Source organism: Myotis daubentonii, chromosome 8 (assembly GCF_963259705.1).
Source record: "Myotis daubentonii chromosome 8, mMyoDau2.1, whole genome shotgun sequence".
Taxonomy (NCBI): domain Eukaryota; kingdom Metazoa; phylum Chordata; class Mammalia; order Chiroptera; family Vespertilionidae; genus Myotis; species Myotis daubentonii.
In genome coordinates this window covers 36,485,977-36,513,786 of record NC_081847.1, presented here as the reverse complement: position 1 = coordinate 36,513,786, position 27,810 = coordinate 36,485,977, and the positions used below count along the sequence as shown (strand labels likewise).

At 46.1% G+C, this 27,810-nt stretch overlaps 1 protein-coding gene across 6 annotated transcripts; it reads right to left on the bottom strand.

Moving 5' to 3' along the window:
• Nucleotides 1–4,679: 4,679 nt before the first annotated feature.
• Nucleotides 4,680–27,330, bottom strand: DYNLRB1 (dynein light chain roadblock-type 1). Of its 6 annotated transcripts, none has more exons than XM_059705960.1 (5): nt 26,571–26,862; nt 16,611–16,686; nt 15,449–15,597; nt 10,309–10,476; nt 4,680–5,056 (listed from the first exon to the last, which is right to left on the bottom strand). In XM_059705960.1, exons 1-5 carry the CDS (start codon nt 26,587–26,589, stop codon nt 5,013–5,015), a joined length of 456 nt encoding a protein of 151 aa, XP_059561943.1. In that variant the 5' UTR covers nt 26,590–26,862; the 3' UTR covers nt 4,680–5,012. The 6 variants fall into 6 exon arrangements, with proteins under 6 accessions (XP_059561943.1, XP_059561942.1, XP_059561947.1 ...); XM_059705959.1 differs by lacking the exon at nt 26,571–26,862 and adding an exon at nt 18,336–18,393; XM_059705964.1 differs by lacking the exons at nt 15,449–15,597; nt 26,571–26,862 and adding an exon at nt 26,924–27,330.
• Nucleotides 27,331–27,810: the final 480 nt, after the last annotated feature.

Genomic DNA, 27,810 nt, shown 5'->3' with positions numbered 1-27,810 from the left:
GGAGGGGACCAATGGAAGTAAAAAGGGGGACATATATGTAATACTTTCAACAATAAATAAAGATTAAAAAAAACCCACACAGCCCTACCCAGTTTGGCTCAGTGGATAGAGTGTCAGCCCTGTGGATGAAAGGGTCCCAGGTTCCATTCCGGTCAAGGGCACATGCCTGTGTTGCAGGCTTGATCTCCAGTAGGGGGCATGCAGGAGGCAGCCAATCAATGATTCTCTCATTATTGATATTTCTCTTTCTCCCTCTCCCTTCCTCTCTGAAATCAATAAAAATATATTCTTTAAAAAGATTAAAAACAAAGGGAATGGCAGGTCGGAGGACAAGAGAAGTGGACGGAGTTGGGGGTAGGGGCAGGCCTTTGAACTCATGTACCAGAAGCCCAAGCTTCAGTTTTAAACACACACCAGGCTCTGAGAGCCAGAAGTTCACAACAGTATTGGTAAAGTATGAACTTTCCTCTCCCCATCTCACTGTGTCTTAGCAACAGGGGACAAAAGAGGTGATAGTACAAGGTGGGGAAACAAGGTCAAGGCCAAGCACTTGCTGCCTCTCCCCAGCCCCCACTGCAGGGCAAGGCTGGCAGCGGGCCCAGGCTGGGGAAGGGGCGGCCTCTATCTCTAAATGAAGTTCAAAGGTTTTGTTGTTACACAGGACTGGACACCTCCTCTGCCTACGGGAGGGCCTTCAGTATCTAAAGTGATGGGCAAAGCCTGGGACTTCCCTGCATTCCCTCCAGGGACAGGGGAAGAATGAGCCCCAGTGAATAAATTTAGTGGAGACCAAGATAAAGTTGGTCTTTGATCCAACTGAGCTTGTTTAACGTAACAATAGGTAGTACTTTGAATGTGTTATTTCTCTTCTCAATTGAATATGATGGATCAGCTAAAGTTCATTGACGTTGGATTGTCTACCAATTCGATATTTAGCAATTTAATTTCTACCTGCTGCAAATGATTGAATTTATGGAGATCTCCATAAATTTTCCAGTACTTTACTAGAACCCGATAGTTTAGGATTCTCAATGGAAGTGTACAAAAGCAGCCCGGCTGGTCTAGCTCCGCGGCTGACCATCACCTCTGAACCAGGTCACGGTTTGATTCCTGTCAGGGCGCATGCCCAGGTTGTGGCTTCATTCCCAGGGTGGGGCGCGCAGGAGGCAGCCAATCAATGATTCTCTCTCATCATTGATGTTTCTTTCTCTCCCTCTCTGAAAATCAATTAAAAAATTTATATATTTTTAAGGTGTATAAAAGTAGTTGATCTGAGGGTCAAACATATGAAAGAGGAGGAAGCCTGTAATTCCTAGAATGTTTTAAAACACATTTTTTTTTTTTTGAGAAAAGGTGATACCAGCTCACAGAGGAACATCAGAATTTCAGCAAAGAGCGCTAAGTGCTGAGGCGGAGGGGAGATGAATGATGGAGGCGGCAGCTGCTGCCTTTTCCAGAGGCAACCACTCCTCTGAATTGCAGGCCTCTACACTGGGACCTCAGTCAAGAGCTGTATCTTGACGGGTGAAGTTCCTATCTGATGGGAATCGGAACAGGGTTGCATTTGGTCAGTAGGTGTGGATATGGGCTGGGAAGCAGCAGAACTTTCTAGAGTACTATGATCTTGAAAGGGGTGGAGGTAGGTTGACAGGTGTACAAATTTGTCACTTAAGTGGTACATTTAGGATTTGTGCATTTCACTATATGTAAATCTTACTTATCTACCTTCCAAAAAAAGGTAAACTAGTTAAATGATATGGACATTGAAGTGTTTAAGAGTGTGTACTAATCTGTAATTGTCCTTTGAAAACACCAAGTAAAAAAAAGGGGGGGGGGGATGGATGTTGGAATGGACAGTTATGTAATAGATATGGCAGGATATTAACTGGAGAATATATAATTATTTCAATTCTGTAAGTTTGAAATATCTCATAATCCTGTGAGCAGGCACACCCTTGTTATAGTCAAATGTACTTCGGAAACCCAGAAGCCATGCCCAGGACAGCGGTCAGTTTATGATGTCAGTAGATACTGTATTCCTGTACACATTCTACTTTTTAAAACATATATATTATTATTGATTTTAGAGAGGAAGGGAGAGGGAGAGACAGATAGAAACATCAATGATGAGAGAGAATCATTGCTCAGCTGCCTCCTGCATGCCCCCTACTGGGGATCAAGCCCACAACCCGGCCATGTGCCTGTTGACCAGAATTGAAACCCGGACCCTTCAGTCCACAGGCCAACGCTCTATCCACTGAGCCAAACCGGCTAAGGCAGTGGTCGGAAAACTTACTGGTCAACAGAGCCAAATATCAACAGTACAACGATTGAAATTTCTTTTGAGAGCCAAATTTTTTAAACTATATAGGTAGGTACATTGTTATTAACTTAATTAGGGTACTCCTAAGTTGGCCTTTGCTAAAAACGTTCTCAATCTGACTGAGGTACGTTCGCTGAGGTCGACCCCTTCCAACTCTCCCATCCACACGCGTCTTGTACGCTTGTTTCAGACACCTCAAAACAATGTACCTCCGACGCGCTGTGTATCCCCTGGCCCGCCTGCTCCGTCTCCCGTTGCCCGACACCCCCCACTTCTTCAAAATAGACTCGCCCAGGCCGAAAACCGACTTCTGCGCATGGGCCACGAAGTTTCAATCGCTCTGTACCTGCGCGCCTGCACATGGTATTTTGTGGAAGAGCCACACTCCAGGGGCCGAAGAGCCGCATGTGGCTCGCGAGCTGCAGTTTGCCGACCACTGGGCTAGGGCCACATCCTCATCTTAAGTACAGAAACACTAGGGTTGCTGCATGTGTTGCATGATTATTTAAGCTTTTTAAAACATGCATTTTTACATGTTAAGATGAATCCAGTTCCACATGCTGCATGACAGACTGGCAAGCATCCAAGGGGGCCTCCCATGTGTGAAATCCCACTCCCAAGGGACTGGGAGGTGGAGCATCTTTATGGCCATGAGCCACCTGTTTTCCCCCAAAGTCAGACTGAGCCTAAGCTTTTCCCAGGACCTCAAGGGAGTTTTAGGATGGGGAATTTTAAGGCAAACAAGAGGGAGGGACTAAGGGAATGAGAGCCAGGTCCCCACCTCCTTCCCAAGGGACAGAAGCCTTTCCCTCCTCTAGAGAGCGGACCTCCCTACCCCCCATCAGATCTTCTTCCTCATTCTTCTTCTAGGAGGAACTCAAGCCAGAAGGACTCGGGAATCTGACTTGGATCCCAACCACCCACAGCCTCTGAAAATAAAGATACTGGTTGCTGAACCTCACTTTTAAACTGAACCTGATAAACTACGGATCCAGGGCCAATTTGCTCCAGTCCTGCAATCCCCCTCTTCAGGGTTGCTTCCTGGGTCCCTAGGGACAGGACACACATGCAGTAGTTTCCTAGGGAATGTTTCTATTTGAAGATTTGGGGGAAATTATTTAAAAGGTTTATTTTTATATTAAGACAAACATGGATGTTTTATGGAATGGAACACTCTTATGATCATTCATTAAAATAGGAGATTTGAAGAAATTTGTAGAGCCCTTATAAACTACATCCCTATGTTCCAAGGGTACATGTTTTACTTCCCTGATACTGTTTTTTTTTGAAAACTTCACTGAAAATTTAGAAAAGTATTTTGCTAGATGGAAGAACTCACACCATAGATGAGGTTACTTATGGGGAAAGGGAGGACAATGAAGGGGGGATTTCAAGGTTTGCACTAAACGTTTTAAATCTTTCCCCTCTGTAACAAGAAACAAAAGACAAAAAGAAAAACCTAATAAAAATTAAATACATGTGGTTAAAATACCAGAGTGCTGCTGAGTAATGGGTGGCCTACAGAGTCAGAGTAGCACCTTCTGGGACCCCCACGCATGAGTCTAAGGGAACATGGGTATTTACCCAGGATGAGCTCACTCAGGTGAATGGGACCACCCAGGATTTCTTCGGAAGGCAGTTCAGAAAGAGCAGAACTTCTGGAGTCAAATACCTGTGTTCCTATCTGTGAGACCTTGGGCAAGGCATTCTCTAGACCCCAATTTCCTCATTTTTAAGATGGCTTTGATACCCTGTCTGTAGGGTATTGTGAGGATATGCGCCATGGTATGTAACACACCAGGTACATTCTGGGCACTCAACACATATTACTTCTTTCCTTTCCCCAGGGCAGTGTAACAGAAAAAAATCTTTCAAAACAATGGTGGGAGCCTGGCCAGAGCGGCTCATTTGGTTGAGTGTTGTCCCATGTACTGGAAGGTTGCTGGTTCAATTCCCAGTCAGGGCACATACCTGAGTTGTGGGTTTGATCCCGTCAGGGAGCATCCATAAGGCAACCAATCGATGCTTCTCTCACATGACATTTATTTCTCTTTCTCCCTCCCTTCCTTTCTCTAAGCATGCCCTCGGGTGAGGATTAAACAAACCAACCCCCAAAACACTGGTGGGAGTGATAAATGATACAAGGGACGGCTAGGGAGAAGAGACCCAGAAACCAGGGTACCGATCATAAACCAGGCGCAGCTCAGCAAGCATGGCCACAGGTGCAGGAAGCAGCAGGCCTCTCACACAATCTGCTGGGAGGGCTGGAGCTGGCCCCAGGGCTCAGCCTTCAGACCACGTGATGACACAGGAAGAGGGAGGCCTTTCAACCCAGTGTTTAAAGACACACAACAGGGCAAGTTTCAGTTATTTTTAGTTAAAGAAAAGCAGCCTTTTCCAAGGGCAACAAAGTGAACTGAAGGTCAGGAGGAAGCAGGGTGTGGGCCTCTCATAAGCTCTTGTTCCGAAACCTGGACTTGAGGGAAGAGCCCTCCTGGGAACTCAGGGGAACTGGCCAGCAGAGGGATGCCTTTGGTGGGTGGGGTGGAGCTGCAGCCCACACTGGTCACTGGATTGGTCTGCATGGGCTCTAAGGTGATTTCCACCTGCCAGTTGGTTGACATGATTCACACTATTATTCTTGGGGGGCATTAAATTAAGAAATGACGCGTGGAGCCAAGAGAGTGGCTTATTCAGTTGGATTCTGGATCACAATCAGGAAGTAGTCTTTATCTGCAGAGAGAGAAAAAAGAAAATACAAATTACTAAATGTAAAATGTGAGAAAAACACACTAGAAAGGAAATAGGTCATTAAACCACCAACCATAAAAGGGAGTGGGTGAATACAAAGCACCATTGCCCAGGCCACTTCCAACTGCTGGGAGACAAGGTAAACTGGCAGGTCTCCTGTGAGGGCCTCAGCAGTGAGAGCCAGCGGCGACCTCTGTGGCGCATGCTCTTTTCTAATCTTCCCAGTACCGACAGGGAGGTAGGATAGCCTCTGTTTTCTGGGTAAGGAAACTCAGGTTCCGAGAGTTTAAATAAATTGCCAGTGGTTCTCAAAATGGAGGGCATCTGAATGACCTGAGGGCTGGCTGGGCTTAAGACAGACACTGCCAGGCCCTACCCCAAGCTCTTTGGATTCAGTAGGTCTGGGGTACAGCCCAAGGGTCTCTCTCTTTTTCTTTCTTTTTTTAAAAATATATTTTATTGATTTTTTACAGAGAGGAAGGGAGAGGGATAGCGAGTTAGAAACATCAATGAGAGAGAAACGTCAATTCAGCTGCCTCCTGCACACTCCCTACTGGGGATGTGCCCGCAACCAAGGTACATGCCCTTGACCAGAATCGAACCCGGGACCCTTCAGTCTGCAGGCCGATGCTCTATCCGCTGAGCCAAACCAGCCAGGGCAGAATCTCCTTTTTTTTAGTTAATCCTCACCCGAGGATATTTTTTCCACTGATTTTCTGAAAGAGTGAAAGGGAAGGGGGAAGAGGAAAAGAGAGAAACAATCATGTGAGAGAGACACATGGATTGGTTGCCTCCTGCATGCAACCCAACTGGGGCCGAGGATCAAACCTGCAACCCAGGTATATGCCTATGACGGGGAATCGAACCCATGACCCTTTGGTGCCTGGGCTAATGCTGTAACCACTGAGCAACACTGTCCAGGCTTGAATTTGTATTTATTTTTAATGAGTTCCCAGGTGGTACTGAAGCTGCAGGTTCTGGGAGAACACTAGTTTAAGGTCACCCAGCAAATCAGTGTCAAAGGTAGATACCAACTACAACCCCACTGCACTTGGGCTAATCTGCCGCAGGCTGGATGAGAAAACTTCAAAGGCGCCGATCAAAGGGGGCCAAAGCTACATGGATTCCAGCTCTGGGGATCCCATCCAGTAATGAGGAATGTCCGTCATGAAAGCATTGCAAGTTCAAGACCTCAGGGCTGAGTCTGACGGCTCCTCGTTTTATAGAAGAAACTGGAGAAGCAGTGTTTCAACTTTGCCCTGATTATCAGATCGTGAACATTTACCAAGGCTTCCATGTGGCCAGTCCTGGGCCAACCACTTCTTATAATGGCATCTCCATGAATCCTCAATCACTGTATGAGGCAGGCACGTACTAGTGTTTTCTCACTTTATACTGAGGCTCAGAGAGTTACATATCTTGCTCAAGCCAAGGCAAAAATGTGAGGTGGGCAGTCGGGTCTGACCGCCCTGCTGAACAGAAGTGAAATGTCTGCTGACTTAAGCCTAACGCTAGCTGTTTCCCATAACGGCTGGCTGATGGGACTGGGAAGACGCAGATCTTATATGACTGATAGTTTCATGACTAAGCAATCTGTTTAAGTAAATAATCACTTACTAATAAAAATAATTAAAGCCACCGATAAAAGCGGACATAATTAGCAATACTAGTGTCTTTCTTTTTTTTCTTCAAAAAAAAAAAAATCAAGCTCTAATTCAATAATATCATTCCAAGTGTTTTGCAGGAAGCAGAGTTTTAAAGCTTGATTATGCTGTCAACTCAGCCTTACATCAGGGAGGTTAACAAGTGAAAACCAAGTCTGTCTGAAAACGTCTCTTCATGTGGGCTATTCTGGGCCAGGATGGGGTGAAATTTGGTACAAATGTGGAGATCCACACTGTCTGACACCACCTGCTGCTATTTTTGGTCTCCTCAGTTTGATCAATGAGGAAGCTTAGGTGGGAGGACAGGGACATGAACCTCCTTCCTGGGCAGGACTGTGCTAGGTTGCTCCCACAATATGGGGTGCTAATTACAGTCCAGGAAGGACCCACCTCAAAAACACACAGCAGCCGGGCTGTTCTCTGCTGGGCGCTGCCCCCATGGGGCCTGTGCTCTGTGGCCATCCTAAGGTGACCCAGCCCTAATGCCTCAGAGGCTCTGCTGGCAGTGTATTTTTCTTGCCATATCAAAGTGGTTGTGTCAAGATGTCAAATCACTGGTTTTCATCCTAAGTAACATGTCCCACAGACATCCCTGATCCCCATCTCTACTGCTGACCCCACCTCCAACCCCACAGTGGGGTGCAGCAATGGAGGGAGGTTTAGGAAGTCTTTCATTTATTTACTCAATAAATATTTGTCAAATGTGTTCACAAGTTTCTGTACTCTTGAAACTGTCTAGTGGGGGAGACAGGATTAAAAATGCAGATAAGGAGGCTGGTTAGCCGAGTGGAAAGCAGTGTCGCCAGCAGCAGGGCGGCATGTGTGAGGGAGAGGCCCTTAAAGGCAGCAGGGTGGCTGGCTGGAGAAGTGGTCAGGGTGTTCAGAAGGAACACTCACTGTGTCTAAGGCACCTGGAAAAGTCACACATCCCGCCAGGAAAACAAGGTGTGTGTGGGGGGGCCCATGAGGATGTGAGTGCTGGACAGACAGCGAGTGAGCAAGTGAGAGCGCATGCATGCCCTCCCTGCAGGCTCTTAATGTCACCAGGGCAAGGGTCTGGCCACCTCCTCCTGCCTCCACTGACAAGGCTGAGGGGCTTCTGGGCCTGTGCACCCAAAGGAGAACCTCTGACTGGACTCAAGCACCAACTGCACCCATGTGCTTTGAAAGTCTGGGGGTCCCTCAAGGGCAAGTTGGAGATGCCTTTGCTGCTGAGATGGGACAAACGGTCAGGAGCTTTCAGATAACTGCTGTTCCAAGGGAGACGTTCTTGAAGCTTTATGTCAAGAGACACGGTCCATGGGGCCTGATTTAGAGATTGCATAATCTGTCCTTGCCTCACACCGAGAGTCCCGTATGCACTGCTCTGATGTGCAGGTCAGTAAAGGGACCGTTCCTGGCCTAACTTTTAGGGAAGCAGAGTTATCTATAGTCGCACAGCAAGAATCTTGGGAGGGAGTCCATCTGCCTCTGAGCCTTTCTGCTCTACCCCCTGCCAACATACTCAACCAGATGGGGTGTCTCAGAGGGCCAGAGCAGTACAGCCCCCTATGTGATGCTTTCCAGATGTGAAAACAGAGGTTCAGGATGTTCTATGACTTGTTTAAGGTCACAATCATTAAGAGCTGAAGTTGGGAAAATGAACTCTGCCTGCTACAATCTGTTTTCTCTGACAGAATCAGAGACATCATCAGACAGTGATTAAATTGATCGACAGTGTACAGCATGTTATCCTATGTTCTTTTCTGGACTGACCTCCTCTGTCCCCACCCCTCCAGGAAGTGTCCCAGGGGGACTGCGGGTTCCTGTGACTGGCTCTATGGTTCCCTCCTTCACATCCTTCCAAACTGCCAGACTGGGCTGGAACAGGCCTGGGATCAGCACCAATACGGCTCTGCTGCTGGGAGTGTGACGCCCTCTCCCTCCATCAAGTCACCCCCGAGTTCTACAGCCAGTCTCTCTGCCGTCTGCCGCCACGCCCGGGGCATTCAGAGCGCCGGGCCCCCAACTGTCTTCTTCACCGAGGCCCCACAAGCACACTGCCTCCCGCTCACGGGGCCAAGTCTGCACGGTCAGTTCTGTGTTTGAGGCCTTTTCTAAATTGGATCAAACGTTTCACCTCCCACTCCTTCTGACATATATTCTGATGCCCTAGACCCGTGGTCGGCAAACCGCGGCTCGCGAGCCACATGCGGCTCTTTGGCCCCTTGAGTGTGGCTCTTCCATAAAATACCACGTGCGGGCGCGACACGTACAGTGCAATTGAAACTTCGTGGCCCATGCGCAGAAGTCGGTATTTTGTGGAAGAGCCGGTATTTTGTGGAAGAGCCACACTCAAGGGGCCAAAGAGCCGCATGTGGCTCGCGAGCCGCAGTTTGCCGACCACTGCTAGACAAACTGCTCTGCAGCTCACCTGCCTTTTCAGGTGCACAATTAACTCATGCACACAACTATGTGGCTCAGAAAACAGGGAGAGCGAGAAGTAGCCATGCCAAAATAGTCCTGGCCCTAACCAGTTTGGCTCAGTGGTTAGAGTGTCGGCCCACCGACTGAAGGATTGGGGGTTCTATTTTGGTCAAGGGCACATACCTCAGTTGCAGGCCAATCCCTGGTGCAGGTCAAGGGCATGTGGGAGGCAACCAATCAATATGTATCTCTCATATTGATGTATCTCTCTGTCCCTCCCCTTCCCTTCTACTCTCTCTAAAAATCAATGCAAAGAGTATCTTCAGGTGAGGATTAACACAACAAAAAGTCCTGGAGAACCTGCCCACCACCCAGTCTGAATGCGGAGTGAGGTGAGGCAGGACAGGTGGCTCTGCTCTTCCCTCCTGTAGTCCCAGTCCTTGTGGGATCCTCCCAGGATGAGCATCTCATCACCCTGAGAACGATCCTATGACCTAAAGACAGATGTTTGTACCACTCAACCCCCAAATGCAAGCCAAGCACTTCATGTGAAATAAAAACAGCAATCGGTTCCAATGTTGGAGGGAAAACTGGCTGTATGAGGCTCAGAGAGATAGGACTATACTTTAGAAGTGGGCAACTGAACATTTTTTCAAAGATAAAATGACTATACAGTATTTTTGCCTTCTGCTTTGGTTAGGAATCACCAAATCTTTTCCCTTCAAGCCTAGGTTTCCTGCCCATCCACTTTGCTTACACTTTTCTATACCCTCAAGATTCAGCTGAATGTCCCCTCTTCTGGGAAGCCTCGGCTGACTGCCCCAAGCAGGCCTAGTCACACCCTCACTGTTCCTAAGCGCTCCAATATCCCCACATCAAGGGCGAGGGTTACACTGTGTCATGCTTACATGTCTATCTCCCCCATGAGACCAGGGTTCCCCTCCAAGGCCCAGAACCCAGGAGAAGGTCTGACCCACAGTCACTGTAAATGAGTATTTGTCGGGGATGCCAGCCAGAGAATGGACAGACAGAGAGGCAATCAACTCTGTACCTTCAACTCCTCAGGCTTTTCTGTGGAACCTGAGGAGACACCAATGTGCTAAGCCTTCCTGATAAGCAGCAGTGATAGCCTGATCCTAAGAGGGAACATGGAAGACCTCTTACCTGGTGCAACCATAATTTCATTTTTCTTAGAGCGAATTCGAAGGAAAGTGAGGTCATTCTGGGGGTCAATTTCACGCACGGTGCTCCGGGCCTTCAGGATGAAGTTGTGCATGAGGTTGGCGTACTGGGTGGTGGTGGGGTTGTCCATGGTGCTCTTGATAGGAATGCCTGTGTGAGAGCAGACAGGGACTGAGCAGGATGCTCAGGCCTTTCTCCCAGCTCCCAGCCCCACACCCCTAGTTCTGGAGTCCCGGGCTGGCAGCTAACAATCAATGCCACTATTTACTGAAAGATGGCAGGCACAGTCTGAGCACTTCACCGCTAGTCCCCAGAACTACTCTGAGGGTGGTGTCAGCATCTTCACTTGCCAATGAGGCAAAAAAAACCCTCTGAGCAGTAAGGTGACCTGCTCATGGTCACACAGCAGATAAGCGGGGGGCGGGATTCGATGCAGGCCTGCTGGCTCCACTGCTGGGCTCCTTCCTTAGGGCTCCCCTGTCCTGACTAGTTTCTGGCAACAGAGGAGACTATCACTCAGAACACTCAGAACCTGAACAAGGAGGACAGCACTTACATATCTTGAAACACAGATGAGTAGGAAGAAGAAAATAGGCCAGTTTGGGCCAAGACATAACCATCAGTCGTGTGTTGTTCCTATGCCCACCAAGGGAGGCTTCGTGTCCACGCTGTCTGTACACATGACAATTAAAGCCCATTTCTCTGCTGCTTACACCCTTGTAACCAGCATTGTTACTGCTTTCAAAGAGCCCACAAAATGGCCATTCCACTGAAGTCATCATGCCTCTACTGTTTGATACTAAGGTTGGGCTTTTTACTTAATTGCTGTTCAATGAACACCATTGTCCTTTAAGCCTCTTCTATTTTAAAGACTGTTTCCTTGTGATGAACTATTCCGTGGATCTCCCTCACAGGACAGTGCCTATTGTCATGGAGGTGAGGTGTGGGGCTCAGCCTGAGTGACCTCGGGCCACGACTGGATCATCAGGTGCCTATGAATCACTGTCATGCCAACAGAAGGCTCCATCAATGAGGCTCCAGGTGTACATAGATGACAGATACTTGGATGAATATGGCACAAGTGGCTCCTCACATGTAAGTGGCTGGATTTGGGACCCAGGCCCTGCTAATCTGGTCCGCAATTGAGCAGTCTAAAGATCAGCCAAAGGCAGTTACCCTCAGGCCTACCCATGGGTGGCAAGAAACTGGCCCAACCTCGTCTTCTTAGGGCACAGGAACACAAGAGTAGGCAGAAAATGACACAGTGACAAGAGAAGCAGCTGAGTCAGTGAGGCTGTTTGAGCCAATTGAAGTCATAAGAACAAGTTGTAGTGATCACTTGCCTTTAATAGACAAGACAACTAGGTTATCAGGGGTGCGGTTGGGCCCTGGCTGGCAACAAGGTGCCCACCAGGGCCTTGCTTGATATTGGACTTTTCTAAGAATCACAGTATGAGCAACTGCAGTGATGACTGAGTAGAAACTCTGAAATCTGATGACCTGAACTTATACCCCTGCTTTGCCCCTTCATGGCGAGTGGCCTTAGACAAGTGATTTATTTTATTCTTCTATTTCCTCATCTGTAAAATGCCTGTGCTTCAAAGTGCTGCTGTGGGGATTAAATATGGTTTAAGAATGTTTAGCAAGAGTATCCTATATAATAAAAGCCCAGCGACCGAATGGCGAAATGACCAGAACGACCAGTCGACCAGTCACTATGATGCGCACTAGTTACCAGGGGCAGACACTCAACACAGGAGCTGCCCCCTGGTGGTCGGTGCGCTCCCATAGTGGGAATGCCACCTGGCTGACCGGGATGAGCGGCACTCCCACAGCGGCCGATCCCCGCAGGCCACCCCCCCCCACCAGTGCATGAATCTGTGCACAGGGTCTCTGGTGTATGTAATAAATGTTGGTGGTTTGTTATCAATATCACCCACAATAAATCCCACCCCCAGGTAACTTGAGCAGCCAGTCTCAAGGCCTGGAAAAGTTTAGGTGATCAAACGTCTTGACCTTCTCTGTTATATACAAGGGCACCTTCTCTCAGGTTCCTCTGCCTGGAACTTCCCTTTCTTCGCCTATTCTCTCACAACTCCTACTGGTCCCTCAGGTCTCCACCTCATGGTGGCTCCACCCCGGCAGATACGGTCAATGCCCCATTCTACCATCCCAGCACCACACAATTTTCCTTCGGCACAGTTAGTTGAGTTTGACATCACACCTTTATGTTCATCCCTAGTCAGGACCAGGTCTGATTTTTTTGCCAGTGTCCTTAGAGACATTGCATTAAGCATTTATGGTTGCTGATAAATGAGAAGTCACAGGGCTACTTTCAGTAATTTAGAAATGCATTTGATTACATTCCTACCAAGTGAGAGGATGTGTAAAGGAGACAAGGATCTAACCACTTGTTGGCTCATTTTAAAAACCTAAGAAAACATGAAGGTGGTGGTGGGGCAGAACTGGGGAGAATTTCAAGTAAGGGAATCAGATCATAGAATGGCAGATTCATAGGATGCCAGAGCTGGGGCCACTTCAAAGATATGTCAATGATGAGGCCGCCTACCGCAAGCCACTGCCTTCACAAATAGAGACTTGCAGCCTGCAGAGCTGGCTGGTACGAGGGAGGCACAATTCTAAGCTGAGGCTCAGATCTGTCAGGTGGCATAGCCAGGTCCTTCCACCAAACCCAGCTCCATCAGTCAATACCAACACCAACAAAATTTAACACAGTTATTAAGCGCAAACTCAGGTGCTGGAGATACAGTAAGTGAACACAAGAGATAAATCCCTGACCTCCTGGAGCTTACACATTGAGTCTTTTATTTTGCCTTGTGTAGGTAGCAACAGAGGACAGCAGGGGAGCTGGAGAGATAGAAATGGAACAGAATGTTCCTTAAGTTCTTGCTAAGTCTGCTTAAACTCACACTTTTATAATGAAACTCATTTGCATTTGCTCAAGACAGAAATGTCAAAATGCAGTGGTAGATGGTGGTAAGTGATTGAAACAAGGGTGTGTCATGAGTTCAGGAGCAAGAGCAATCTTTATGGGCTGGTGGTCAGGGAAGGCAGTCCATAGGAAAAGGCAGCTGAGCTAAATCATCCTTAATTGAAAGCTTCCAAAGGACTTAAAGGCCCCATGAGCAGTGAGTTCTGGCCACCCCAACCACAGCTGGGTGACCGTGGGCAGGTCTCCTCGCCTCTCTCAGGTCTTTTTTTTTTTCTTTAATCCTCACACGAGGATATTTTTCCATTGATTTTTTTTTTTTAGAGAGAGTGAGAAGGGGGGTGGGAGAAATATCGATGTGAGAAAGACATCGATTGGTTGCCTCCCAATTGGTCCGTGGGCCGATGCTCTAATCACTGAGCGAAACCGGCTAGACCTGCTTCAGTTTTCTCATCTGAAAAACGGGCAAACAACCCTGCCTTGCGGGGGTCACTGTGTGAAATGTAAATGAGAGATTGAAGAGTCAGTTCTATGAATGGGACATAAAAATAAACACACACAATAATTTTAACATTTACATGGCACTATATATCAGACACTACTCTAAAAGCTTCTCTTAGAGCAGTGGTTCTCAACCTTCTGGCCCTTTAAAACAACTCCTCATGTTTTTACCCCCAACCATAAAATTATTTTCGTTGCTACTTCATAACTGTAATGTTGCTACTGTTATGAATCGTAATGTAAATATCTGATATGCAGGATGGTCTTAGGCGACCCCTGTGAAAGGGTCGTTCGACCGCCAAAGGGGTCTCGACCCACAGGTTGAGAACCGCTGTCTTAGAGGAAGGTAGTATGATTCTATTTTACTGATGAGAAACTGAAAGAGAGAGGTTAAGTGACTTGTCCAAGATTTCACAGATGGTAAGTAGGTAGAGTCAGGATTCACATACAGGCAGTCTGGTCCCCATTCCATATTCTTCACTGTGCAATTCTGCCACATTATTATACAAAAAGTGCTCAAAAGGTAAGCAGCTGGCACTACACTTCCCCAATGAAAAAGTTCAGCTTTTGGGCAGTTTTAAGGCAGGAACGAAGGCTTATGGTTTGCAAATACTAGTGAAGGCCTCAGCGTCCCAGCTGAGGAGTCATTTTCTGAGGCTGTTCCCTCCCATTTGGGGTCAAAATGTCCAGGCCCAGTCCTGGCCAGTGTGGCTCAGTTGGCTGGAGTGCTGTCCTGTACACTGAAAGGATGTGGGTTTGATGCTCAATCAGGGCATATACCAGCCGTGGGCAAACTACGGCCTGAGGGCCGGATCCGGCCCGTTTGAAATGAATAAAACTAAAAAAAAAAAAAGACCGTACCCTTTTATGTAATGATGTTTACTTTGAATTTATATTAGTTCACACAAACACTCCATCCATGCTTTTGTTCCGGCCCTCCGGTCCAGTTTAAGAACCCATTGTGGCCCTTGAGTCAAAAAGTTTGCCCACCCCTGGCATATACCCTGGTTGCAGATTAAATCCCTGGTTGAGCGCATGCAGGAGACCCTGTTTGATGTTTCACTCTCACGTCGATGTTTCTCTCTCTCTCTCCCTTTCTCTCTCTAAAATCAACGAAAGCATGTCCCTGGGAGGGGATTTAAAAAAAAAGTCCAGTCACAGAAGACAGTATCTCTCTGAGTGACATACAAACAGCCTTTCAGGTCTTGGACCAACCACTCCACGTGGGGCAGCAGAGGTCTGAAGAGAAGGGGAAGCCCAGCCGCCAGCTGGTCAGTAGCAGACCTAACACGGGACCTGCTCCGGCCTCCAGAGCCCTGAGCGCTCCCAACCTGCTGCCTCCTTCGAATGCAACGACCACGTGGTCTAATCAGAACCTGACGAAGCTGGGGAGCATCCTCTGTGTAACTCTGGGCGGGCCATGTCTAATGACTTGGAAAACAACATCCTACTGAGGACGTGCCACCCCCACTTTGTCACCTGCCGGGACCTTCATTCTGCTCTACAGAGGCAGGCACTGTTGAGAATTCTGCCTTTCCAAAGCACGGCCCAGAATGACAATGCATACACACAGGGGCCCTCAAGGAACCTCAAATAAATCAGAGATAAATGAATACACTGAACTACAGAACTTGGGGAGGCCAGCAGGGTGGCCCTGAGCTGTAGACCTACAGCCACTCTCTGGTCCTTCACAGGAAGTGAGAGGAAGAGTACAGCTGCATTCCGACAGACTTGCAATGAAATCCTGGCTCTGTAACGGCAGGCAAATCAACTGAACTTCTAGACTCAGTTTTCTCCATTGCAAAATGGAGGCAAAGGGGCTGTTTTAAGGAAGAAATAAAACAGAATGTTTATAAAGCACCACAGAATAGGTAGGTGTGTAAGAAATTAATTAGTCTCCCTCTTTGCCATGTCTATAGCAGTTTGAGAAAATTAGTTATCTGTACTCTTCTAGTTGTGGAAATAACGTTCCAGAACAGAAGGGAAAAGCTATAGGCACAAAGAAGTTGACCAGAGTATTATCTAGCAAAAAATCAGAAACAATATAAACGGGGATGATTAATAAACATTGCACTGCCCAGCCAGTGTGGCTCAGTGGTTGAGGTGGCCAGTTTGATCCCCAGTTGGAGGCATGCAGGAAGCAGCCCATCAATGTTTCTCTCTCATCGATGTTTCTTTCCATCTCTTCCTTCCTCTCTCTCTAAATTGGTAAAATATGTATTAAAAAAAATTGTACTGGCAGTTAAAAAAATTTGTTTATGTAAAACATGAAGCAAAACAAACAAACCTCATGAGTAAACATATGCAAAAGAGTTAATAACTATAATTATAACCAAGAGAAAATGCACCTGAACAAGGGCTGAAAAAACATGGTATATTGAAAAGTATGACCTGTCAGGGCAGTAGGACTGAATGAATTTTTCCTTTTTTAAAATTTAGAATTTCAATAATAGTGCTAGGACACTTGAGATGTTAAAAAACAAAGGTGATGCCCTAGCTGGTTTGGCTCAGTGGATAGAGCGTTGGCCTGCGGACTGAAGGTTCCCAGGTTTGATTCCGGTCAAGGGCACGTGCCCAGGTTGTGGGCTTGATCCCCCAGTGGGGGGCTTGATCCCTCCAGGAGACAGCTGATCCATGATTCTCTCTCATCATTGATGTTTCTGTCTCTCTCTCTCCTTCTCCCTTTCTCTCTGAAATCAATAAAAATATTTATTTTTTTAAAAAGTAAAAATTCATGTACATGAAGGGGCTTAGTAAACAGTAAGTGTTATGCTGTGTTTGGGCTGTTTTGGGGGCCTGCCTGCGTGCTGGTCATGGTGGGAGCGGGGTGTACCTTCTGTGTTCACCACGATGATTCCCTGCACTCCCTTCTGGCTCTGAAGTCGCTTCAGTGTCTCCTCCACTTCTGCCTGCCAGATAGAACAAGACCAAGGTTAGGAAGGGCCAGGAAGGCTGGATTAATTCACTCATACCCTTGACAGATGAATCACACGTTCATCTTCCAACAACAAACAAGTAACACCTGGGCACGTGGCACTTCCTCAAAGCTCCCAGGTCTGTTTAGAGTGGTGCCCAAGCCACTACCAGCACCTAAATCATCTACTCACACCCCCAGGATGGGGCAGGGCTCCTCTTGGCCCTTTGCCTACCAGGCACTATTATCACTCCTGTCTCAGCTATTTGGGAGCAGAATATAAATACCATTCCTAAGAGTATAGACACATCCATGACTCATGTATCTGGTATACCTAGGAGACAGGACGCTGATGCTCTGAGAAAACGCAAACAGTGGTGTCTAACAGGAAGGAGATACACTGCTATTTGTAGCCCAAACAGCACAACTGAAAACATTCCAAAGGAAACAAAATGACCCCATGAGGATAGACTCAGTGACTTAATAACCTAGCATCTGAGACAGTGTGATGCATGGCTCATAGCCACAGGAAATGTGCCTGGGGTAGGGGTTCTTTAATCCTGATTCTCCAGAAACTAGTCAGGGGGGATATTCTGGCACATGGAATTTGTGAACAGAGGGGACAATCACACATTTGGTTCCTCACCCTGCCATGCAAGGCATTCTCTATCATTATTTGCATCTTTTACCTTTTCCTGCACTCTCCACCTACATTACATACCTCCCTGTGTCCTAACAAGGCCTCTTCTCTGCTGAAATCTAACAAATTCTTCTAGACCACCTAACCCATTACATCCTCCAAAAAGCCTTTACTGATCCCCAACTCAGTGGAGTCTGCTACTTCTGACTCTGCAAACTCTTAAATTGTACCTCTCTGGCGATGCATTAGGTATTTTATTACTTAAGAGTCCCTAGAATGGTTTGCAGAATAGGGACTCAATAAACAACTGCTCAGCTGAAGTAGGTCTAACTCTTCCTGTGGATGGGAAACTGGCCTTGAAGTGTGTGTTTTCTGGAGGTCCCTTCCAGATAGGTCCAGGATCCAGCCAGAAGCTCCCCAAAAGCTGAGAGTTGGACCATGTTGGCAATAGAGGTTCCTTTCTCCAAAAGAGTGGTTCCCCACCCCCAGAAGCTAATGAGTTGGCCTGGGAGGGGAGTTTCTAAACATTGGATGGAAACAGCACAATGAATTATTGTCTTTCTAGTAGGCACAAGGCTAACAACAATCCAGTCACTGCCATCCACTCCCCTATGATGTAATACTCTCAAATGCTGGAGAGAAGGGCAAACAAATTCCTCCTACATAATGGCAAATAGTCTGCTGCCTCTAAAATCTGGAGCCTGTGTAAAAGGACAGGGCTACATGAGAGTACAGTACAGTGGGTCATGCACGTATGAGATCATCGTTCATTCAACAGACTGTCACTGAGCTCCTCCTATGCACTATTCCGGAGAAGGGGGGTAAAGTACGATAGTAGTCAATACCACACAGTACTCAGTCTGACCTGGTAACCTTCCTGGAAATTAATTCTAAGGAATAATCCAGAAGAAGAACACAGCAAGATGTTTGCTGCAGTGACATCAACATTAGCAAAAAGCAGAAAGAGCCATGGCTGGTGTGGCTCAGTGGTCAGGGGCATGTACCTGGGTTGCCGGTTTGCTCTGAACCCTGGGTCGGGCGGGGCATGTGCAGAAGGCCACCAGTAGATGTGGCTCTCTCACCTCAATGTTTCTATCTCTCTCCCTCTCCCCCACTCCCTTCCACTCTCTCTGAAAAGCAATGGAAAAAATGTCCTCATGTGAGGATTAACAAAACAAAAAAATATTTAAAAAACCCAGAAAGCTGGAAATACCCAATAATTAGGGAAAAGACCAACTAAATTAAAAAACATCCATTCATAGGAAAAATACACTTACCAAGAAAGGAAGGACATGAAAGTATACAATGAGCCCTAACCGGTTTGGCTCAGTGGATAGAACGTCGGCCTGCGGACTCAAGGGTCCCATGTTCGATTCCGGTCAAGGGCATGTACCTTGGTTGCGGGCACATCCCCAGTGGGGAGTGTGCAGGAGGCAGCTGATCGGTGTTTCTCTCTCATCGATGTTTCTGACTCTCTGTCCCTTTCCCTTCCTCTCTGTAAAAAAATCAATAAAATATATTAAAAAAAGAAAGTATACGATGACCTATTCAGTACCTGATACAGGTCAGATACTGGGATGAATATTTACAGACACATATGACCTCTGACCCTTCCATAGTGAGTATGATCTCCACTTTACAATGAAGAAACTGAAATTCAGAAAGAAGAGTTTTGCCCAAGGACACATAGGTCAAGAGAAGAGGTGAATATACCACTGACCACAACTGATGAGGACCTTGCCCTCAGGGAGCTCATATTCTGATAGAGCTTTAAATAACAAGTGACCAAGATTCTGGCAGGGGATAGGGCAGGGGAGCCCGGGGATGCCACTCTGGCTGGTGTGGTCAGGAACACCTGAGCATGTAATCGTTAAGCCAAGAACTAAATGATGACAAAGAAAAGCATTCCAGGCAACAGTATGGAAGCAAAGGCAGAGAAGTGGGAACAAACTTGGCATGTTCAAGCAATAGAGATGATCAGTATTGCCAAGTTTCTTTGCTAACCTGATAGGCAAAAATAAAATAATATAAAGTCAACCTTTCTTTAATTTTTAAGAACAGGCATATAGATCAATGGAACAGAACAGAGACCTGAGAAATTGACCCAAGCCATTACGCTCAATTAATATTTAACAAAGGAGGCAAGAGCATACAATAGAGTCAAGACAGTCTCTTCAATAAATGGTGTTGGGAAAATTAGACAGATACAGGCAAAAAAATGAAACTTGACCACCAACTTATACTATACACAAGAATAAACTCAAAATGTGTAAAAGACTTAAGTGTAAGTTGTGAAACCATAAAAATCCAGAAGAAACCATAGACTGCAAAATCTCAGACATCTCTCATAGCAATATGTTTACGGACACATCTCCCAGGGTAAAGGAAACTAAGGAGAAAATAAACAAATGGAATTACATCAAAATAAAAAGCTTCTGCACAGCAAAAGAAACCATCAACAAAACAAAAAGGGAGTCCACTGTATGGGAGAACATATTTGGCAACGATACATCTGATAAAGGGCTAATGCCCAAAATATATAAGGAACTCATACAACTTAACAAAAGGAAGACAAACAATCCAATTAAAAAATGGGCAAAGGATCTAAATAGGTATTTCTCCAAAGTGGACATACAGATGGCCAAGAGCCATATGAAAAAATGCTCAAAGTCACTGATCACCAGAGAGATGCAAATTAAAATGACAAAGAGGTATCACCTCACACTTGTCAGAATGGCTATTATCAATAAATGACAAGTGCTGGGGGGATGTGGAGAAAAGGGAACCCTAGTACACTGCTGGTGGGAATGCAGACTGGTGCAACCATTATGGAAAACAGTATGGAGTTTCCACAAAAAATTAAATATGGAACTGCCATTTGTCCCAGTGATCCCACTTCTAGGAATATATCGTAAGAGACCCAAAAAAACCAATCAGAAAGAATGTGTACACCCCTATGTGCATAGCAGCACAATTTACAGTAGCTAAGATCTGGAAACAGCCCAAGCGCCCATCAGCAGATGGGTGGATAAAAAAGCTGTGGTAGATTTATACCATGGAATACTATGCAACAGTAAAAAAAGAAAAATCTCTTACCCTTTGGAGGGACCTGGAGAGTATCATGCTAAGGGAAATAAGTCAGTCAGAGAAAGACAAGTATTACATGATCTCACTCATATGTGGAATCTAAGTAACAAAATAAACTGAAGAACAGAGTGGATCCAGAGACATGGAGTCATGGAACAGAGTGTGAAATCTCGGAGGGAAGGCAGGGGAGGGTGGGTAGGTGGGAAGTAATCAACCAAGAATACTGTATGCATATATGCATGGCCCTTGGCCACAGACAATGGGGCAGTAAGGGCCTGGGTTGTGGGAAGGGGTGGTGGGGGCGGGCTGGAGAGGGTCAATGGAGGAAAAAAAGGGGACATATGTAATACTTTCAACAATAAAGAATTATTTTAAAAAATAATAAAAAATAAAGTAAAATAGAATACCTAAAAAAAAAAGTTATCCGTGAAGTTAAAATGGAATCTTGATCAACCAAAGGACTTGTATGCATGCATAACCAATGGACACAGACAATAGTGGGGGGCGGGGAAGGCCTGTGCGTGGGGGTGGGGTGGGCTTGGAGAGGTCAATGGGGGAAAAATGAGAGATATGTAATACTTTCAACAATAGAATTAAAAAACAAAACAAAAAAACCAAAAAACAACAAACTAAAAAAATGGAATTTCTTTTGAGTCTTTTGATTTTCAAAAACTCTTGTATGTTAGAAATAATACACTTTTGTGTATCATATAAATTACACTTCTCCCACTTTTTTCATTTAATCTTGTGATTTTTTTCAGTAATCAGAAGTTAAAAATTTTTATGTAGTCAAAATTTTCCCCTCTATAAGACTAGAGAATAGCTTCTCCAACCCGATCCCAACCAGTAGGGTGGAGCATGGCTGGGTAAATGGGGGCCGTGAGGTCTAGAGAGGAGTCCATGAGGCATAGGGCAATAGCTACCTGTCAGGGCTCAGAGAAACTGCTTAAAACAAACTTCAAATACCACCCAATAGGCGCCAACAAAGAAAACAAATGTTGCCAAAAAATTAACATACCCCAATAAGGACATTTGAAGATGGAAAAAGACAGTTCTAGTTAGGCATCCAAGTCATGCCAGCTCTGCCTCAAATTCAGTCTGCTATCCCTGGAGTGCTACCTACTGGTACCAGAAATATCTAGGTAGATATGCAGCCCCCCGGGTGAACTCACAGAGAGGGCCCAACTGGTACCCTCAGCATTCGGGTTCTGCAGTACTATCAACATGAGTGTCTGCATCAGGGAAAGGACAAAACGCCAGGTTTCTGTCCCAGGTGTGTGTTGCTGACAAATGGGAAAATAAGTAGCAGTAAAACTCCAGGATTATTTATTGGTTCAGCATAAGAGAAATAACTATCTGAAGCAAATAATTCACAAGGGAACTGTGATCAATTTAACTACTAACCATAAAAATTTGAAAAAATTTTTAATCTTCACCCAAGGACATGCTCAGAGAGAACAGAGAGGGAGAGAGAGGAGAGGAAAATGGGGGGAGAGAGTGAGAGAAAGAGAAACATCGATAGGTTGCCTTCCATACGCTCCCTGACCGGGATCAAACCTGCAACCCAGGTATGTACCCTGAACAGGAATTGAACCTGAAACCTTTTGGTTCACGGGACAATGCTCAACCATCTGTGCCACTCCAGCTGGGCAAAAATTTCAATTTTTATAAAATCAAAATGAATCGAAAGGATAGAAAAACATCTGCATCAAGTATAATGGACAAAAGAGCAATTCCAAACATAACACAAGCCTGGCAGGTATGGTTGAGTGGTTGAGCATGGACTCGTACACCAGGAGGTTACCAGTTCGAATCCCAGTCAGGGCACATACCCAGGTCAGGTTACGTGTGGGAGGCAACCCATCTATGTTTCTCTCTCACATCAATGTTTCTCTCTCTCCCTTCTACTCTCTAAAATCAATAATTAAGTAAATAAATAAAAAACAAATAAGAGAAATTACAAGTACATAGAAAAATGTTCATTATTCCCTATAAAAAAAGAAGTGAAGAATTATAGCAATGCTGAGGTAACTTTTTTCACTGTTTGCAATGTTATGGCAAAATTGGTACAAAAGCAATATGACCTTTTGGAAAAGCTACAGGATAACACTACTGCAACAACCATAAAGCGCTGGTCCTTTCACCTCAGAATTTCTTTTCCTGAGACTTTGCCTAAGTAAAGAATCTAGTAATTAAAAAAATAAAAATAAAACAACATCTACACAATCATAGGCATTCATCACAGCATTATCTCTACTAATGAAGAACTCGATGCAACACAAGTGTACACCAGGGGAATGGTTTGGCAAATTATGGTACAGCTGTTTCACTGATTATTACACAGCACACAAATATTCATCACAAAGATGATGCAACAAGATTAAAACAAATAAAAAAGAAAAATTAGTATATACACCTTGAAAAATATGCATATCTGAACAAGGAGGAAGGACAACATAGAGAAGAAAATAGTTGTGTGGTGGGAGTAAAACTGGTGAGAATTATAGATGATCATTGTTCTAAACGGCAATTTGGCAGGTTCTACCAAAATGTAGAATATGCATGCCAGAAGTACCACTTGTAAGAATCTATGCTACATAAACACTACATAATGACTACCATGAATGTAATAAAATAAAAAGGACAAGAATAGTTACAGCACACTGTCTGAAGTGAAAAACTGTAAACCACCTAGATGTATATATAGCAATAGAATACTATACAAGAATGAAGCAGTCTTTTTCCTTTGGTCTTGTTGCTACAGAGAGAGCAAGGTGGGTCAGCAGCAGCTCTACAGGAGCCATCTGAGGAAATTCGGCCAGGTTCTCGTTCTTGCCACGTCTGCTCAAACCGCCGCGGTCTGATCTGGAAATAGGGCCTCAACATGTGCCGCCAGACATAGATTTCATTAAGTTGGACTAAGTGAACTTCCCTGAATGGGTCATTCAAGACATCTACCTTATGACAGAACGCTATCTCTTCGTACAGAAAATTAAAAAAAAAAAATCTTCAAAAAGAAAAAAAAAATGTAGATTTATATACTGATACAGAAAAGTGTTTAAATTCTTTTAAAAAATATTTTTATTATTGATTTTAGAGAGAGAAAGGGAGAGGGGGAGAAACATCGATGTGAGAGGGTAACATCTATCAGCTGTCATCTGCATGCCCCCTACTGGGGATTGAGCCTGCAACCTGGGCATATGCCCAGACTGGGAATCAAACCAGCAACCTTTCCATGCATAGGACCAGGCTTAACCAACTGAGCTACACTGGCAAGGGTGACATGAAAAAATGTTTCACTTTTTTTTTTTTAAATATAATTTATTGATTTTTTATTTTACAGAGAGGAAGGGAGAAGGATAGAGAGTTAGAAACATCGATGAAAGAGAAACATCAATCAGCTGCCTCCTGCACACCCACTACCGGGGATGTGCCCACAACCAAGGTGCATGCCCTTGCCTGTAATTGAACCTGGGACCCTTCAGTCTGCAGGCCGACGCTCTATCCACTGAGCCAAACCGGTCATGGCAATGTTTGACATTTTAAGTGAACAGAGTAAGTTGCAGAATGAGATATCTATACATAGCCTAGAGTAAACTTGGTATGTATAAACATATATGTTCCAGTTTCATGTAATAAACAGCTTACATGTATGTGTGCTTATGCACTAAACCAATCTGGAAGGAAACACACCCAACTGCCAACAGTTGATACCATAGGAAGTGAGATGGGCCTTCACGTACCTTCTACATTATACACTTTGGTACTGCTTGAATTTTCTAAATATATTTTGCTTTTATGAGTATAAACACACAACAGCATGATACAGGTTGCAGTAAGCTACAATTTATGTAAGAAAAAGAGGGGGCGTATATATGCTCATACAAGACACTAACGATCCTATCTAATAAAGAGGCAATATGCAAATTGACCATCACTCCAACACACAAGATGGCCACCCCCATGTGGACACAAAATGGCCAGCAGGGGAGGGCATTTGGGAGGGACCAGGCCTGAAAGGGAGGGCAGCTGGGGGCAACAAGGCCTGCAGGAGAGGACAGTTGGGGGCGACCAGGCCAGCAGGGGAGGGCAGTTGGGGTGACCAGGCTGGCAGGGGAGTGGTTAGGGGGTCATCAGGCTGGCAGGCAGAAACGGTTAGGGGCAATCAGACAGGCAGGCAGGCAAGCGGTTGGGAGCCAGCAGTCCTGGATTGTGAGATCCGGGTGGGATCAAGCCTAAATGGGCAGTCGGACATCCCTCGAGGGGTCCCAGATTGGAGAGGGTGCAGGCTGGGCTGAGGGCACCCTCCACCCCTGTGCACGAATTCCGTGCACCAGGCCTCTAGTATTTCAGAAGAGACTGAGGCTGGGGGTCAGGGTTAAATGGGAGATTTATTTTTCACTTCTATCTTTTCAGATTATTTTTTACTGTATGCAAGTATCTGTTAAAAAAATTACTTTTTTGTTTAGTCTAAAAAGTGATATGAGCCTGGCCAGTGTGGCTCAGTGCTTGGGTGTGGGCCCATGCAGCAGGAGGTTACTGGTTCGATTCCCTGTCAGGGGTTGCAGGCTTAATCCCCAGCAGGGGACATGCAGGAGGCAGCCAATCAATGATTTATCACTGATGTTTCTATTTCCCTCTCCCTCTCTGAAATCAATAAAAACATCTCTTTAAAAAATTCTTGCCGAAACCGGTTTGGCTCAGTGGATAGAGCATCGGCCTGCGGACGGAAAGGTCCCAGGTTCGATTCCGGTCAAGGGCATGTACCTGGGTTGCGGGCACATCCCCGGTGGGGGATGTGCAGGAGGCGGCTGGTCGATGTTTCTCTCTCATCGATGTTTCTGACTCTCTATCTCCCTTCCTCTCTGTAAAAAATCAATAAAATATATTTTAAAAAAAATTCTTTATAAAGTGATGTGATACTGATGTCCAGGCAGGAGTGTGCAGATTACTCCAGTGTAGGTGCCCAGGAGGCTGCAGACCTGGCCCCACAGTCAATGTGGCACTAAGGCTTATGGGTTTTTTAAAAAAAGTGATATGAAAGATGAAGTTACATGTTTGAAACTTTATCACATTTTTTTTAGTGATGTTAAGAGATTATTTATGGTGTAATAATAAATGAAAAAAAGAGTCCATAATTGGACATTCAGTAGTAGCTAACCACATATAGCAAAAACTGAAGAAATAAACATCTCAAGTAATATGGTAATTATATAAGGGGCTGCTTCTAGGTCATGGCACTGTTTCTTTTTCAATTTTTCTTATAAGCTTTATTTATTTTTTTGTTAATCCTCACATGAGGATATTTTTCTCCTGATTTTTAGGGCGAGGGAAAGGCAGAGAGAAACACTGAAACACCTCGATTGGTTGCCTCCTGGACGAGTCCTGGCCAGGGCCAGGGCCAGGGCCAGGGCAGGGGCGGAGCCCGCAACCAAGGTAAGTGCCCTTGACCAAAATCGAACCCGGGACCCTTTGGTCCGCAGGCCAAACCGGCTAGGGTTAGGCTTTGAATTTTTAAGAGTTTTGAACAGTAATACATAGTCACATGGCTTAACATTTAAAAGGTATTTTCAATTTTTTTTTTTTTTTTACAAGTTGGATTAAAAACATGAAAAACAAACCTGTAAAGGCGCAAGGAGCCGAAACCGGTCCCAGGTTCGATTCCGGTCAAGGGCATGTACCTGGGTTGCGGGCACATTCCCAGTGGGAGATGTGCAGGAGGCAGCTAATCGATGTTTCTCTCTCATCGATGTTTCTAACTCTCTATCTCACTCCCTTCCTCTCTGTAAAAAAATCAATAAAATATATTAAAAAAAAAAAAAAAAGGCGCAAGGAGCCCAGTTCCAGCCAGCAAGGCAGGGATCCCCAAGAGTGGTCCCGCCCGTTTCTGATTCCTGCACCAAGTCCCGGCGACGCGAAAGAACCACACGGAACCACACGGATAGAAAGGCAGGAGTCAAGTTTCAAGGGTTCAAATCCAACTCCGCCATTTCCTGAGAGAAGGTGCTAGGCTTCTCCAGGCTTTAGATTTCTAGTGTGTAAAATGGGGATCATGGTCTTCCCCAGGCTTCTGATCTCTAGTGTGTAAAGTGGGGATCATGGTCGTACCCATCTCACAGAGACGTGGTGAGGAGAAAAACCAAACTACGTACAGCGATTAGTGCCTGTCATCAATGAAGCTTCCGGAAACGTTCTCGTTGCTACACTCGCGCGACAAGGCCCAGGATGCTAGGACGCAGGGGCCTGCGGTCCAACTCCGTCAGACCCTAGCCAAGGCCCGATCTCCAGCTTCCGGTCAAGGGGACCGGGATCCCCTGCTCCCTCCGGGGACCCCTCCGTCAGGGACTAGAGGCCCACGCCTCTAGCGTTCCGCCCTCCAAACCCGCGGATTCCCTGCCCGGCGCTCTGAGGCGCCCCCGGAGGGTCTAAAGCCAGGCGGAAGGTGTGGGGCGGCATCGCTCGGCCACCTTCCGGCTGCCAGCCACCAGTCTACACGAACACTCACCATTTTGGACGGATAGGGTAGCTCCGCGTCGTCAACACTGCCCAGGCCCGCTGCGTTTCTGCGCCTGCGCAGATCACCAAGTCAAAACAGACAGCTTTAGTGACCAATCAGGAATCAGCGTGAGGGGGCAGGCAGATCTTTGGTTTCCCAGGGCTCGTGGGAATTTGCCCTGCGCCGTTCGAAAGTGAAGAGCGAAGGAGCCCTTCAGCTACGGAAAATTCCCCACTCCCGTTGTGCCCTAAAGATGCTATTTTGCAGTGTCGGAAGAGGCTTTCAACTCTCAACCGAAGTCTGAACTGGCTTTGAAAGCCCCGAGTGGAGGGTGGTGGGCGGTTATGAAGGCGAGGAAGGAAGTCGCTGAGAGGCCCCCCACCCCCTCTGCGTCCCTATTGAGGCAAAGTGAGGCGCGGAGCCCAAATGCGCCGAAGGTGCGGGAAAGTCCAGCGCGACCCCCTTGGGAATGTTACGTGCAGGCTCAGATAGGAAATGGGTAGGGCTAGCCTGGGAGTCGGCCGTCGGAGGACTCCGAGCTCGGCCCCACCCGTGTTACCTTGAAGAAGCCACTTCACATCTGTGCTCGCTACCTCCCCCTTCTCACCTTTAAAAGGGGCCCCCTTCTTTCGAAAGCCCTATGTTGTTCCTTTCCCACTCTTGAGCCATCTACTCTCAAAGACCACAAAGGTTTCTGGATTTTCTAGCAGGAAATAAATTGCCATTTAGTGAACCTTGTGTCTCGTTACTGGCCCATGCTATCTCCAGGAACCTCAGCATCCCTTTTTACAAATGCTTTTCCTTGAGGCACTGGAGCTTGCTAAATTCAACACAGATGCGCTAACTCCAATTTTTTAATTCTACTTTAGCCTCTCTTAACTGGGGAAGGTTTTGGT